The sequence below is a fragment of the Onychostruthus taczanowskii genome, unplaced genomic scaffold (genome assembly GCF_017590055.1).
Source record: "Onychostruthus taczanowskii isolate IOZ18803 unplaced genomic scaffold, ASM1759005v1 scaffold18, whole genome shotgun sequence".
NCBI lineage: Eukaryota > Metazoa > Chordata > Aves > Passeriformes > Passeridae > Onychostruthus > Onychostruthus taczanowskii.
In genome coordinates, this window is record NW_024499017.1 from 11,061,504 (window position 1) to 11,077,812 (window position 16,309).

The window sequence follows — 16,309 nt, forward strand, 5'->3', positions numbered from 1 at the left end:
CTATTAGTGGAGTGAGGAAATTACCTACTTGTTTGACTTTAGTGAGCTCTGATTTGCTTTCTGTGTGACAATGGTATAAGTATTGGGCTCAGTTTCAACATGCTGTTAGTGGAGTGAGGAAATTACCTACTTTTTGACTTTAGTGAGCTCTGATTTGCTTTCTGTGTGACAATTCTGAGACCTCCAGAACATGAGGCTTTTCATCCTGTGAGGAAGATGTCACTGGCCTGGCAGAAATACCTGTCCATGTCACAGGAGAGGAAGCACAAGAGAAAGTGAGGACTTATGGACCTCCTCAAAAAAACATCTCCAGCAGGCATGGAGGCCTGGGAGTCTGAGTGACCTTCAGCTGTCTAGAATGTATCATGAGATTCAGGAAGGGTCTCAGAATATTTGGAGGGAGCTGAGCAAACAGGATAGCTCTGCACAGCCATGGGCCCCCAGGAACATTATCTCTATCTTAAAATACACCCCTGAGAGTGCCTTGTCCCTGTGTCTCTTTGCCATCTCCCCCACTTTTTGCTTCTTCTCCAAGAGGACAATATGTCTGTCCCTAATCCTGCTTCTCCATCCCTGTCTTTTCTGTGCAGAAGCAGAGGAAGGAATGGAGAGGACAATGCTTTCCTTCAGGAAGAGGCTGCCTTGAATTTTCAGATTACAGTTAGCATTGGGGTTGTCAATTTTCAGGTCACAGTTAGCACTGGGGCTGGCAGCAGAGTGGGATTTCACTCAGATAGCTGAGGGTCTTTACCCAGGTCCTCATGGTCACACGGGCTACAGGAGAGACCAAAGCTGGCAGAAATCACTTTCATCTCCAGACTCAATAATCAATAGATGAGTACAAGCCCATCATCCCCTCTGGTTTCCTGGGGTGTCCCTGGAGCTGGCTGGCTGCAGAGGCTGGGGCAGGTGTAGTGCTGGCACCAGGCAGCCGTGGCACACTCCCCTGGTGTCACACTCCCCTGGTGTCACACTCCCCTGGTGTCACACTCCCCTGGTGTCACACTCCCCTGGTGTCACACACTGTGCACATCACGCTCTGCCAGCCACGGCAGCCCCTCACCACCCAGGACATGTGTCCAAGCTGGGCTGTCCTTGATGAGAGCAGACAGAGCCTGGACACACACCCAGCCTTCTGCTGTCCCCACGGTCACCTCTGGAGGATGCCCGGGGTGCTGGGTTAGCAAAGGGCTTTTCTCCTTGGACCACTGCACTGAACCTGGACCCGGGCCGTCTGTGTGGTGTCTTTGCTTCTGGGTTCCTCCTGGGGCAGGGAATTTTCATCCTGCTGCTCACCAGGGGGAGGTCCTTAATTTTGAGCCTCCTGGGCCATAAGGAATGAGGGAAAGTCCCACAGAAGCAGGGAAAGCCCCGCTGGGGAGGTGAATTTCTGAGGTCAGGGAGTGTCATGCCAGGTAAGCAAGAGGAGATGGTGATGGGATTTCAGGCTGCACCTCCCACAGCCGCTGCACGGTTTATTACCGCTGTACAAACTAACACAAAAAAAACCCCACATTCCCTGCAGCCAATGCCCCTGGCACGGCTATCCATGTCCGCCTTGCCTCAGGCCTTGCCAGCGCCATCCCTGACCCGGCTGGAACGGCCCCGATCTCCCGGGATGTGTCCGAGCATCCCGGGGCAGGGATCAGCCCCGATCTCCCGGGATGTGTCCGAGCATCCCGGGGCAGGGAACGGCCCCGATCTCCCGGGATGTGTCCGAGCATCCCGGCCCGGCTCTCGCTCTCTCTCAGGGCGGATCCCCGCCCCGGCCCGCCCCTCCCCGGCGCCTCCCCCGCGCTCCGGCCCCGCTCCGCTCCCGCCCCGCCGGCGTTTCCTGCCCCGGCCGCGGGGCGAGGGGTGTCTGCAGCCTCCAGGAATTTGTCACCGCTTTGTTCTCCCCGCTGTTTTCCGCCCGGATTTCGTCCCCGCGGCCGATGTAGCGGCGGAGCGGGGCCGGGGCCGGTCGGTCACCGCGGCCGGGGGGCTCCGGCCGGCCCCGGGCAGCGCTCGGCGCTCCCCCGGCAGCCAGCGCTGAGCCCGGTGCCGCGGCTGGGCTGGGCTGTGCCCAACTTGTTGACACAACCGACCTTTGACAACAGCGGGGAACAGCAGCGAGAAGGGAAAATTAATATTTTTTAACCCGGGCATTTGCAAGGGGCGGATCAGCCGGGCTGGGAATTGCATTCCCGGATCAGCCGGGCTGGGAATTGCATTCCCTGCTCAGCCCAAGATGCGTGTGAGCGCTCAGGAGGGGCTGGCGAGCTGCTGAACATCTTCCTGTGCCTTTGTTGCAGAAGTGCTGCGGATCGGGCGGTCATGGAGGGAACCCGGCAGAGCAGGATCTGCCGCCCGCACAAGATAAGTGAATCCTCGAAGGTTCGTACGGTTTGTGGCACCGACCAAAAAAATCCCGCTGGGGGTAGAGGGTCTCCTTTGGGGGGAATGTGAGAATGCTGAGCTTTTAAAAAGAGGGATGGAAATGGTGGTTTACCTGCTCAAGTATTTTTGGTAGAAGTTGCTGCCTAGTGATTAAGGGGAAAAAAGGAAAAGAAGCAGCAGCAAATGGGCATCTGCTCATCATGACTCATAACTTAGAAACCCACATCACTGCAGCACAGTAGTTTCTCTGTACTAAAAATTCTGTTATGAAATGCGGTGTGTTTGTTTTTTAAACTGATCCATCTCGTAAAATCCAAGCTCGTTACAAAAGCAAAGCTGGGATTACTCTTTAGATTCAGGCTTGGTTTTGTACAAAATGGGAGCCTTGATTCTGCAAACTGTGCTTAGCCCAGTGAACTCACAGAACCTCGGTTGCTTTCTCAAGTTTGTGGGGTTCATTTTCTTTGTATCAAAGCTCTGTCTGCACAAATACATTGTTTTTATTTGTGAATTCACGGAAATCCATCTCGGGCAGCTCTTTATGCAGGTCCTCAGGATGACTTATAAAATGCTAATAACAGCTGTAATTATTATGTTCACTTTGTTTCATGCCAGTGCAAGCTGCTTTTGTGCTGTAGTTACAGGAGCTGCAGAACAGGTACCTTGTAATACCAGAAAAAAAGCTGGAAAAAGAAACTTTTCAGTGCTTCCTTACCAAAGCTGAACGAGCCAGATCTCATTTTCTTTTGCACCATTGATGAGCAGCAGTGCTGCATTAACAGTCTGAGAGAAATTAGATCTTCGAATCCAAGAGAAGCTGAAATTCTGCTCTAACACAATTGATGAAAGATAAATAGGACTAATTTTTAAATGCATCCCTACCAATATAATCTTTCCCTCAGTGCTGTTCCTGTCTGCCACTTAAATGGTTTAGTCTGAATGTAATGATAATTCATCACATTAAAAATTAATTAACTTGACAGCATTGTTTTATTTGCTTGCTTAGACAGCAGCTGTCACTATCTGTTAAAGTTAGAATCGCTGGATAATGCGAAGGCTGCTCTACAGAATATAAATAGCTCGAGGAAGATGTTCAAGTTCAATGAAATTGGTCTTGGTTCTGAAATGTGCAGCTCTCAGCTCCTGTTTCTTGCTCCCTGAACAAATGAAGTCACCAAGTGGGCTGAAATTCTGAGCTGCTGTGCTGTGAGTGCCTCCAGTGCAGTGTGGAATGATTCCTGGAGCAGCAGCAGTCCCACATGGCAACAAGGATTTCAGGAGAGCGAGTTGCCAGGCGGATCTGAGGGCAGGATTACGCTGCTGCCTCAACATCCAGCTCAGCAGAGAGGGATCTCTGGCAAATCTTATATTCTGCTGTAATCTCGTTATGCATGACGGTGGTATTAGGGAATATTAGAGAGAAATGATCAGCCAGCTCCCAGGGATGAGAGGGAGGATGGGTTTGGTTCAGTCCAAGGGTTTGGATCAATCCTATCCCCCGTCAGTCAGATTTGGGAGAGGGTGCTGCAAGTTGTTGTTTCTTGTCTGTTCATCTGCCACCATCAACTACCCCTGATTACAGCTGCCACAGAAGTGTGGTTTATCCTTTGCCATATTTATTTTTCTGCATCTCCCTCCTCTCCACCCCCTGGTTTCTGCTTAGGCTCATGTACAATATCAGCTTTTCCCAGCCTCAGGAAAATTCAGATAAAAAGCTTTACGGTCCTTAAACACAATTTTTTTTTTCTGTTACAAATCTCTGGCAGTTTTATTCCTCAGTGGAAGCCACTTTGTTGTCTATGCCATAGATCCCTTTTTAAATTCAGAGGTGTGTTCATGAATAGAAGGCAAATTAAAGAGTTCTGATCCAGAAACCTTTTAATTATTGAAGCCTCTTCCCTTAGACTGGTTTAACTATGCACACTTGAGTGTTCAGAACCATTCCAACAGCAGGATTTTTGGCAGCTTGGGCTCCATTGTTTAGAAAAGAACATAAGGAAATAAAGAGAATCTGCTGGGATGTCACAGTAAGAGCAGCACATTTGGTTGTTAATTTGGCTCTCAAGAAGCCCTCTTGGGTCTGAGAATCAAACCAGGGTAGAGAGGGTCCCACTGTGGTTTAACCAGCCCAGCAATGGCTTTTCCAGACTGCTGTGCTCTCTGCTTGGGCAGCCAGGAGAGCCACAGGCCATGAGGATTCCTAGGAAAAACAACATTTTGGTGGGGAAGGGAAGGGGGAGTGTCTGGGAGGCTCAGGTCACCTGTGTGACTTTTCCAGGTGTCACCTCTGGGAATGCAGCCTGGGGGTTTAGGACTGGGCAAGATTGAGACAGCCAGGACTGTTCAGAGCTGCCTTAGGTAGGACACAGGGATGTGCTTCCATTCCACCCCTTTTCACTGCTCTTACAAGTTCTTACAGGCTCTGCCTGGTTTGGATTTGGCAATTAAAGTATTTGGTATTTGCAATTACCTTAACCTGGCTTTTACTAAGAGGCCTCACAAGGTACCTGGCTGTGCCATCACACATTTAATTCCTCCAGAGGGTGGTCCTAAAACTTCACTAGACAGTCTGGACTGACCAGCAGTGTTCAGTTCATGTTCTGCAGGACATTTGAGGGGTAACAAAATGTTTCCATCTTGGTTCACCCTAAGGCTGCTGATGTGAGTCTGTGGGAAAAGAAGCAAATGCTGGTGGCCACAAAAGCTTGGTGACACATCCAGAGCTGATGCTTAGAATGTGAGCACCAGAGGGATCCCAGAAGGGCACTTAATGGATGTGTCCTGAGGGCATTTTCCCTTTCCTTTAAAAGAAAAATATCTGCTCCTATTCATTTAAACAAAACTTACCTCAGCTTCTGGAAGTGAGGAGAAGCCTTGTGGGAATCGGTTCTCCACATGTGTGGCTTTGCACATAAATAAACAGCCATTACTTCTGAGTGCTGTGTGTGTGCCTGGAATAATGTGGGAAGAAAGAGGGGGATTTTACCCTAACAGGCTTAGAAATGCAGAGTTCTGGAAAGATTTAAGAGGGGGTAGCTGTCAAGCAAGCAGTAACCCAAACAATACATGGGCTGAATGAAAATTCAGAGTAGTGCTGCTTCCCACTCTAAATGCTCTGTGAGTAGCTTAGCTGGGAGAACTCTGCAAGGAGTCATTTGGGGGACAAGGAAGAAAGGAAATGTCAGCAAGATGTCTCTGAGACAATGAGTGGAAGAGTTTCAGAAAATTGTGCCTGTACAACTCATCAGGGAGGAGGTTTCAATGCAGCATTGTGGGGGAAGGGAGAGTAAATTTTATAAAAAAAGGGGAGTAGGAAGCAGTAAAAGTCTCCATAGGCCTTTCAAAGTGTAGGTGAGGAGCTCAGGCTTGTACTGTGTCACTTGCCAACTACTTCATGTCAGAATTTATTATAAATGTGAATGTACAACACAAAAAAGCTGTCTCTGACTTATTTGTGACTGCACTTAGTGGGAAAACACACTGTGGAACTGATCTTGGTGGAGGTGCCAGCTGCCTGATGCTGTCTGTGTTTTGCAGGTGTACAGGTGGGATGACCACTCCAGTCTGGTTCTGCAGAGCCTGAACGAGCAGAGGCACCGAGGCCTCTTCTGTGACATCGTGCTGGTGGTGGACGAGCAGAGGGTCCCGGCCCACCGGAACCTCCTGGCTGTGTGCAGTGACTACTTCAACTCCATGTTCACCATCGGCATGAGGGAGGCCCACCAGAAGGAGGTGGAGCTTTTCGGAGCCTCCTACATCGGTCTCAAGGCCGTGGTGGATTTCCTGTACGGCAGCGAGCTGTCTCTGGACGGAGGGAACATCGACTACGTGCTGGAGACAGCTCACCTGCTGCAGATCTGGAAGGTGGTGGACTTCTGCTGCGAGTACCTGGAGAACGAAGTCAGCGAGGAGAATTACCTGTACCTGCAGGAGCTGGCCTCCATCTACAACCTGAAGCGCCTTGACTCCTACATCGACTCCTTCATCCTGCAGAACTTCGGCACGCTGTCCTTCACCCCGGACTTCCTGCAGAACATCTCCCTGCAGAAGCTGTGCCAGTACCTGGACAGCAGCGACGTGCAGCAGGAGTGCGAGCACGACCTGCTGCAGGCCGCCCTGCAGTGGCTCACGCAGTACCCGGAGCGGGAGAACGAGGCTTACCAAGTGCTGGACAACATCCACTTCCCCCTGATCCCCAAGAGCGACCTCCTGCACCGGGTGAAGCCTGCCGTGTGCTCGCTGCTGCCCAAGGAAGCCAACTGCGAGGGCTTCATCGAGGAGGCCGTGAACTACCACAACAACGTGGCGGCGCAGCCGGTGCTGCAGAGCAAGCGCACGGCGCTGCGCACCTGCGAGGAGCGCCTGCTCTTCGTGGGCGGGGAGGTGTCGGAGCGCTGCCTGGAGCTCTGCGATGACACCTGCTTCCTGGACACCAGGAAGGGACAGTGGGTGGCAGAAACGCCTCTGCCGGCCCGGCGGAGTCATCACTGCGTGGCGGTCTTGGGAGGATTCATCTTCATAGCCGGGGGCAGCTTTTCCCGGGACAATGGAGGGGATGCGGCATCAAATCTCCTATATAGGTATGATCCCCGCTGTAACCAGTGGATAAAGGTGAGGCTTGAGCTGTATTATTTCTCTGTTCAAAGTCCTTTATGTTGACAGTGTTTTCTCCTTTGCCGGTGGAAGGACAGGGCTTGTTGGCGTAGTCAACATGGCAGCGCTTGCAAATGAAAAGTCAAGTTAGCTAAGTTGAAGCAGCTGCTTGAGTCCTTTGTGGGAATGCTCAAATTACACAAAGAGCAAAAGAGTTTGGGGCAGACATTCAGCTTCGTTTGGGATTTGGGCATCTCATCTGAGAAATTCCTGATCATAATCCACCCGCAATTCTTTAGATTACTTCTGGAATAATTCTGGAATGGACTTGGAGTTGATTGCTTGGTTCATCTTCCTCAAGCTGATATAAATCAGAAATGGGTGTGATGTAGAAAGGAAATGTCTCTGACAATTGTCAAGGGTCTCTGTGCTAAATGTCCCTTAGAACGAGCTCTTTGCTCCCAGTGCTGCCACAAAACCATTCATCTGTGTGGGTTACTGCATCAGCCACTCCTTATTCCTATATGGACCAATCATTGTTCCTGTATGGACCAGTTATGGTTCCATATGAACCAGTCATGATTGCTCTATGGATCAGCCATCCTGGATGGTTCACCTGTGGTTTTCAGTGGTTCCAATACCTGTTTCTTGCAGAGTTGGGAAGGAGTTCCTATAAACACCAACTTTTATAGAGTAACCTGTCTCTTAGAGGTTTCGTGTTTTCCCCTTGTTTGAAATGGATGCTCCTGCAGAAAAACAGAAGTGTTTTATGAATATAATGGTCAAAGCCAGAATCTCTCCTTACCAAATAAAGGGGAAGAAGCAACTTTCCCATCCTCAGACATGAATAGTCCTTAAATCCCTCGCTTACCAGACACTGGAAGATGCCAGCAGGTCATTTTCTTTGCCAGGTTGCCTCCATGAGACAGCGACGAGTGGATTTCTACCTGGGAGCCATCACTGACATGCTGGTGGCTGTTGGTGGCAGGAATGAAAACGGAGCCCTGTCTTCAGTTGAGACCTACAGCCCTCAGAAGGACTCCTGGACCTACATAGCAGGACTGCCCAGGTAAGTGAGCTGCCTGGAAGCTCCCCTGTGTTTGAAGAGTGGTAGTAAAGGGAGCTTGTGTGGCTTTAGTTGATGAAGGGAACCCTGGAGGGGAGGGAAGGGGATGTAAAAGCAATGTGGCATCAGCCATACCAACCACAGCAGCAGTTGGGAACTGAGCAGGCAGTGTGCTTGTGTCAGCAGGGTTTTAATTTTCATCCCAAGGCGCGTCTGGAGGATGGGAGGGAGAGCTCTGATCATTTCATTCTGTAATTCTTACAAAGCTTTTCCTGAGGCCACTTGGAGTTGAATATTTTCAGAAGCACTTTTCACATCTTGGTCATTTCTTTGGCCTTACTTTGTCACCTTGGTGTGATGATTTTCCTTGTAGGGTGTTTGTGTTGGTCTGCTCAGGATGGCCGTCACAGCTAAACACATTTACCTGTATTGGAAATACAGAACCCTGGCAAATGTGAGCTCTCTCTCTCTGTCTGAGTTAAAACCTGGCTGTTCTGCTTTTGAGAGGTTTAAGCCCTGCAGCTCTGTGGTAGCAGACAGGACATTGCTGTGTTTTGAATCAACGTCAGAGCAGTGACTTTGTAAGGACTGCAGGACAGCATTTCATTTGCTAGCAGTGACTCAGATTTAGTGCTGTTTTACATTTGTGGGAATCACAGGGATGTTTGCTGTATGGATGGTGTTTCCATGATGTCTGAAAGCTCAGCAGCAGTGCTGGCTTTCCACAGAGCAGGATCCTGCAGTTTGGTTTGAGAGTTCAGGTTTTTCCCTGCTCCCTGAGCTGCAGAGCCAGAGGCAGCCAGTGAAGGCACAGAAGCCTGTTGCCCAATTCTATTTTGGGCAGGTGCTGCAATGCAAGGCTGATCCAGGCTAACAGCTGGGCTCGAGTGCTCTTCACAAGCAGGATGCTTTTTTATTTCTGCTCACTTAGGCAGATCCAGCAGCTGGGGCTAAACACCACAGCCCTTCCTAGGAAGCCGTGTAGGAGAATATCTTCAGGTCCTAAATCCTTCTGTAAACTGGGGTCACCTGTGAGGTGTATCCTGTGTGGATATTTTTACTCATAACTGATCCTGGGGAAGTTCACACAGTTGGATTAATCCACCCAGACTCTCTAAAAGGAGCAGTTTGCCTGCATATTCCAACTGCTGCCTGTGTGCTGGCTTTGGGAATTCTGCAGCTGCAGCATTTAAAGTGAACTTTGACTTGTGGGTGTTAATTTTTTATTAGATTTCCTGGCTGGTCTTCTTGGACAAGGCAAAAGTCCCCTCTTAGGGGATAGACCCCTCTCAGGATGAATTATTCCTGCATCCAAATAAATTATTCTGCATTCTCTCTTCCTGTTGCTCTGTCCTTGTGTCAGCTCAGCTGTGTGGTGACAGCTCCCCACTTTTCCATGCAGCTGCTGTTTTGCACATTTAAGTGTCTTTAGTTAGATCTTAGTGGACTCTTGGTCCTTTTGGATTTTTTGTCTTTTCAGCCTTTTTTTTTTCCATTTGGTGCTGGGCAGTGAATTGTTTGAGTTTGAATTGTTTCTGCACAGAAGGAATAAGGCAAAAAGAACTTTATGCAGGTTGCAAAAGGCCAGACTCAGAGGTGAGGAACAGGAACCTTTCTGACACTGCTTGAGCCGGGTGGCTCTGGCAGATTTGGGGCTGCTGAAAAGGGTCTGGGCAGCCCCTCCTTGAGGTACTTGGGGTGGAGCTGTTAGAGCAAGTCCAGAGGAGGCACCAGGATGATCAGAGGGATGGAACACTTCTCCTAAGAGGAAAGACTGAGGGAATTGGGATTGTTCAGTCTGGAGAAGAGAAGCTTCAGGGTGACCTAACTGTGGCACTCCAGTGCCTGAAGGGAGCCCACAGGAACCATGGAGAGAGAATTCACAAGGGCCTGGAGTGCCAGGACAAGGGGGAATGGCTTCCCACGGGCAGAGGGCAGGGTTAGATCAGATTTTAGAAAAAAATTCTTAGCTGTGAGATGGTGAGGCCCTTCTCTGGTTGCCCAGAGAAGCTGTGGCTGCCCCATCCCTGTGAGTCTCTGATTTACTGGCAGTGGAAGAAGGATGAGAGAGGATTCTGTGATCCATTCAAGACTAGAAGCATTCCAGCTGCAGTTCCTCCAGCCTGCTCCACTCTTCCCTTCAACACACTCCTCATCTGATCTCTGTGATCCTCCTCACCACATGGTTTTGTTCCTCAAACAGATTTAAGTTCTTGTTTCACTCAACATCTCCCCGAGCCCTCTTCCAGCAGAAAGACTTCTCATAGAGGAAACCAGAAGCTCCAGTCCTCTGCTTCCTGACTGCCTGATCAGGCACTGTATCCCAACAAAACCTCTTCTTTTCCTGTGTTTTTCTGTCTTCTTCCCTCTGAAGAGAACATGTGCAGGTGTTTTGGTCCTCTTGGGAGCATGACCACCAGCAGCAGGCTTTTTGGTGCCATTCCTGACTGCCCCAAGCCAGCAACTGCCTGGAATCCTGTTCCCTGGAGTGACAGGCTCGTGTTGAGGTCATTCTGGGGTGTGGGCTTGTGTTGTTCTACTTGAGCTGTGTGGGGTGGGACTCCCAGAGGTTGTTTGTTAAAGCTTCTATGCTGAACATCCCAAAACTGGGTTTGTTTTGTTGCTTCTCAAGGGGCAGAGCTTGCCACGTGTGTGGAGATTTGCAGGGAAAGGCAGTGGTTGTGTCCTTGAGCACACATGCCAGCGCCAAATCCCGTGTCCGTGCTGCTGCTCGCAGTCTCGCTCCTCCAAGGAAGAGCTTTACAAGCTCTTCTTTATCTCCTCTTACCCCCCTCTCCTTCCCACCCTATAAGGTCAAAACAACACGTTGTTTTCCCTAAGCACACTCTTGGAAGGAGCTGAGCTGTTTTGACTGAACTTAGGCTGTCTTGCTGGAGAAGCAAACAGCCTCTCGGGGCAGATGCTTTGTGGGGAAAACTTCAGCCAAGTTGTCTAAAGGGTGGACCAGGTCCAAGCCTGCTACAAAGGAGTTCAATTTTCCTGATGCTCATTAGGGTCCTTGCTTGTGGGATACCTTTCCCTTTCTTCAGAGAGGTCCTATATTTTTTGCCCCTTTTCCCAGAAACTGGGAGCAGTTTCTGTCATAGTTTCTAGCCCGGCAGGGAGCAGCGGTGGCTGAGCAGAGCAGGAGGTGGGGCAGCCTGTTCTCATCCCCAAAAGACCATAAAAAAGTCTGCTGCAGACAGCAGCAAAATTAATTGAGTGGCCCTAGGTTAAAGTTTGGCAGAACAACTGAAAGCTGCTGTGTGAGGAGCTCTGTTGGAACAGGTTGGGGAGAGATGGTATCTGCTCTGCCAGTTGCGTCATGAACGATCTCTCAGGGCTACGACAGGTGGACACCAAGATTGAGAGCAGCCACAGCTCACCTGGACTTTGGTTGGAGTAGGGGATTCCCAAAGCTTTACTGAGTTATGTGCTCTTCTGTCTTGGGCAGTAGATGGTAGGTTTTCTGGCATTTGAATGGTGTTACTGGGTCAGGAACTAATTTTTCAGCACTGTATCTGGGTTAAGGCATTCAAAATCGGCACCAGGCTCCAGCAGATGTTAAAATCAAATCTCCTTTCTCTTAATGCCTCTGCTTTTTTCTGGCCACTCTTGCAGATAACGCTGCCAAAATGCTCAATGTTCTCTGTTGGAGGATGTCTAGACCCACTGTATTGATGTGCCTGTCCTGTTGCCCATTTAGAAATGCCCCTCTCTCAATCACAGGGCTTGTAGAAAGGATTTGTATTGATTGGTTTCAATTTATGCATCTATTTCATGCAGTTCCTAGGAAAGTGACGCTGTTTTGGATGAGCTTTCAGGAGTGAAAGTCTCAAAGTGAAACACCTCTGGTGCCTTTCAATGGGTAATTGTCCTATACTGTACAATAACAAATTGATGGTTGATTTGGTGCTTCAGATCTGATGGCTTCTGTCAAAGCACTCTCTAGCTGTTGCTGTTTCCTGGACACAGCCACTGACTGAGGCAAAAGAACCAGATCAGTGCTTTTTCTGCAGCTGCCTGTGCTGGGCTGCATGCCTGTGCTTGAGAGACAATGGCTATTGCTTGCTTACCTGTTCAGAGCTCCAGAGCAGGAGAATATTTAACCTACTTCTCCAAAGGCCATGCAGGTTTTTATTAACTCAGGGTAATTTTTTCCCTGAACGGTGAATGCAGTGTGATTGCAGCAGTGCAGGGCTCTGGGGTGCCAGAGGACATTCCATGTCCTCACACTGTCCTCCTCCTGACTCCTCCAAACTCCCTGGTACAGCACAGCCTCCAGGCAGCTTGGTTTCATGTGGGTTTAAAATCTGCTGCAGTTTGAAATAAACTGAACGCAAGCTGTCCATCCCATCCCCAGACTGAGCATTTTAAACCCACTCCTGTGTATGTAGAGAAACACAGGCTCTGACAAGCAGCCCAGGAGCCACTGGAGATACAGTTCCCTGTTCTTGTCTGGAAGAGACCTCAGCCAAAGAGCAGCATCTCTGGGCACTTCACCTGCCTGGTATTTCTGTCAGGGTGAAAGCCAGGGGTTCACGTGCTCAAGGTACATCGTGTCCACCAGAAGCACTGAGTGTGAATTAACCACTTCCATCATGAGGCACATTGAGAGCTGTGGAAATTCTGAGTTGCCTTTTTGGATAAAGTCCATAACTGTACCAAAGCTCCTCCTTTTTTCTTCCCATCTTTTCCCTGAGAGGCCAAGAAGCAGAACAGCTGTGAAGTCACCTCTGCAAGATCTCCAGGGCTGGAGCTGCAGCCCCCATAGCTGAACAGACTGTCCTGGTCACTCAGCTCTGTCAGCCCAAGCGTGTCAGGGATTTTTCTGCTTCTTGTAGCAGGAACCTATTAAAATATCTGATTCAGACAGGGATCAGAGGTTTTGGTAGGCATCTAGGATAATAACCACCTTTTAGCTTGTCTCAGAAGCACTGTGCTTTCAGGGTAAATGTGGGGTTTCTTTCCTAGTCCGTCTTCTCCCTTGGCACAGAAGTGCTGGCACTCAAGGTGCGTGGAAGATGTTCCGATAGCGTTTGTGTGGCTCAGAGAAACCATTAGCCTGCGAAGTAAAAACAGCTCAAGGTTCTCTCCACACAGAGCTGCAGCGTGTTCAGGCACGGTTCAAAGGCTACAGCAGTGCTAACAGAGGTTTGTCTGCCGTGGAGGTTGCGTGGTCTCTGGTGCCGGACTACAAAGGATGGTGGTAGAGGCTCGTGAGTGCAGCCTGATGAGTACATTGCTCTGTGCCCTGTGGGGATTGAATCGTTCGGGCTCCTTGTGAGAGCCAATTTGCTGTGGCTGGTGCTGCATCTTTTGACACCCCAACTCCCCCAAAAGAGGGAAAAAACATATCTAGAAATGATGTATTCAAAGACAAAGCAGCTGATGCTGTTCATCACCTTGGCTCAAAGGGGTTTGGTCAGGAATAGCCTAGCGTGAAGTTAAGAACAGCCTGGAGATTTAGGTTTGTAGTGGGTTTATTACAGATGATCCAAGGGGGTTTCCCTCTGCCCTGTGGATGCAGCATGCGTGGTGCTGCTTCTACCATCTCATTTTCTCTTACCATGATCTGTGATGGGCTGGGGTCTGCTGCCTTGTCCTGGGGTGACCAAAGAAGTTCCCAGCTGTAGGGCAGAGGTGGTAGAGCAGACAGATGGCTCATGAAAATGACACTGCCTGTGTTGGGACTGCTGGTGAATCAGGCAGAGAGCGTGGTAAGAAATGTATCCAGTGATCCTGGAGCTGTGCAAGGACAAGGCAGCAGCAGATTTTCTTCTTGGTTTCTCTTGGTTTATCCCTACTGGTAAATCTGAGAGGTGTAATGATTATTTCCCCTTTCTGTCACAGAAACCCTTACTGACGTGTGGATTTTTTTCCTCTCAGGCCCTCTCAGACTGATGCAAGCCGAGCACTGGAGCAGAAATATGGGAGTGAAGGTCATGCCAGTAGAGCAGGATGGGCTATTTCTGTTGTGTGACACACTCTAGAGGATGCATTAAAAAGTGATTGTCATACCTCAGTGCTCTGTAGTGACCAGCTATGGAAAGGGTGATTTAAAAGTGGTTGTCAGGCTGTGCACTCTGCAGTGCAGCGTGAGGCCTGGGAATGAGAGGAGTTACTGGGTAACCGCCAGATCTGGGATTCTTCTGCCTTTAGTTACTGTTTATTTGCTTCTTTAGCACAGTCCCTGCTGCATGCTTGTGTGCCTTGATAAAACCCACAAGGACTGTCCCTGTTTGCCTGCCCCAGGTTTACCTACGGCCACGCTGGCACCGTCTACAAGGAATTCGTGTACATTTCGGGAGGCCACGACTACCAGATCGGCCCCTACAGAAAGAACCTGCTGTGCTACGACTACCGCACGGACGTGTGGGAGGAGAAGAGGCCCATGATCACCGCCAGGGGCTGGCACAGCATGTGCACCCTGCAGGACAACATCTACTCCATCGGCGGCAGCGACGACAACATCGAGACCATGGCGCGGTTTGACATCCTCAGCGTGGAGTCCTACAGCCCCCAGTGCAACCAGTGGACCAGGGTGGCCCCTCTGCTGCAAGCCAACAGCGAGTCGGGCGAGGCGGTTTGGGAAGGCAAGATTTACATCCTGGGAGGCTACAGCTGGGAGGAGGCTGTCTTCTCCAAAACAGTCCAGGTCTATGATAAGGAGAAAAATAAGTGGTGCAAAGGGACGGACTTGCCCAAAGCGATTGCCGGAGTGTCCGCGTGTGTCTGCGCCCTGAAACCCAAAACAGAGGACAAAAAGAAAAAGATAAAAACAAAAAAACATCAAGATCGAGGAAGATGACCACTCCTGGATAGCCACCCTTGGATGGTGGGCTCCTTGTATTTAGACATTTCTATCTAACCTTTATTCTTTTTCTTTTTAAACAGGGTGGGGAGGGCATCTTCTGAAGCCTCAGAAAATGTACACTTGAATGTGGTTTTTGGATTAAACTCATGTTTAAGGTAAAAACAACAAAAGAAACCAAAAACTCCCCCTCTTGCTCTACAAAGGGTGATGCGGCCAGAGAGGTTCTGCCGCTCTCCTGAATGTCAAGGCTTAGGCTTCTCCTTCTGTGGTTCATGGCATTTCCACATACATCGTATTATATCAACGTTTTAAGGAAATTTTTAAAAACAACTTTTATACTTTTTTATACCACATTTTGCTAACTCAGTCTCTCGTTTGCCATATATTACGTTGTTGACTGTGGAAGCTGCTGCTCCGTGCTCGTGACCCCGTTGTTGGTGTCAGGATCCTCGTGTGGTGATCTTTGGTCTCTGTGTGGCTTGGCCAGGACGCGGTGCAGCTGCTGGAGCAGCGCTGGCATTCCCAGCATTGTCAGGCAGTCAGCTGGAATTGGGACTATTGTCACAATTCCAGCTCCCCCAGAGCCCAGCTCGCCAGCCATGCCCATAAACACCCTTTATTTCAGTGACTGCTGATCTGCTGAGTGGATTTCAAGGGCTTTGGTTTGAAGTTCAGCTGTTGATCGTTGCTGTTATTTTTTCCTCAGTCCTCCTCTCCCACGTTCCTTTCCATGAATTTCAGATTTGCCTTTTCTCCCACCTGGTGTATGTGCAGGTGATATCCTGCTACCCTCGTTCTTTTGTCTTTTCTTCCCCCCTCAAACTACTTACCTCAATAATTGGAAAACACTAAGAAAACATTTTTGCACTTAATTTCATTTGAAACTCTGGTGAATCAAAAACCTACTACAAGCACGTGTGTATCAAAAGAGGTAACAATAAATTTCTGGAGTGCAAGGAGGTTATAGGTTGTTTCTTCAATGCTAAGAAAACTAGTTGGAATTAATTTTCTGAAACTCTTTGAGGTGTTTTTTTTTTTGGTGTTTTCCTTTAATTTAAAAAAAAGCCTCAGGAGTCAATCTTTCATTTGCATTAATGGATTTATTTTAAAGCCTTTGTGTACTGCATGAGGTAATGGTTATTCTTTTTTAGCCTAAAAATAAATTTCAAACAAAACCAAAAAAAAAACCCAAATGAAACATTTTGGTTATGACAAACTCATTGACAAGTTTTTGGGGTTATTTTTTAAATATCTGAAATCCTTGCTATGTTGACTGACAACTACTTAACTTTTTGGGAACATTTTCATGTGTAAGTATAGAACAAAAATTTCAAAGACTTGCTTTTTTTCTGTTACTGGGTTGCTTGTTACTATATCCCCTCTTTTAATGTGTTTATGTATTACATTAATGTCTGGGAACAATAAATCCCGTTTAGAATATTCTATTCATCACA

At 48.9% G+C, this 16,309-nt stretch overlaps 1 protein-coding gene across 1 annotated transcript; it reads left to right on the plus strand.

Annotated features, from left to right (window-relative positions):
- Window positions 1-1,822: 1,822 nt before the first annotated feature.
- On the plus strand, window positions 1,823-16,309 carry KLHL36 (kelch like family member 36). The gene is made up of 4 exons (XM_041400805.1): window positions 1,823-2,376; window positions 5,917-6,990; window positions 7,884-8,041; window positions 14,294-16,309. The coding sequence occupies exons 1-4, from the start codon at window positions 2,317-2,319 to the stop codon at window positions 14,847-14,849; spliced, it is 1,848 nt and encodes a 615-aa protein (XP_041256739.1). The 5' UTR covers window positions 1,823-2,316; the 3' UTR covers window positions 14,850-16,309.

Bases quoted from the DNA above. Each gene is read 5' to 3' on its own strand.
- KLHL36 (XM_041400805.1), top strand. From the start codon at position 2,317: ATGGAGGGAACCCGGCAGAGCAGGATCTGCCGCCCGCACAAGATAAGT. The intron at 6,991-7,883 runs GTGAGGCTTGAG...TTTCTTTGCCAG, and splicing joins GCTGTAACCAGTGGATAAAG to GTTGCCTCCATGAGACAGCG. The intron at 8,042-14,293 runs GTAAGTGAGCTG...TGCCTGCCCCAG, and splicing joins TACATAGCAGGACTGCCCAG to GTTTACCTACGGCCACGCTG.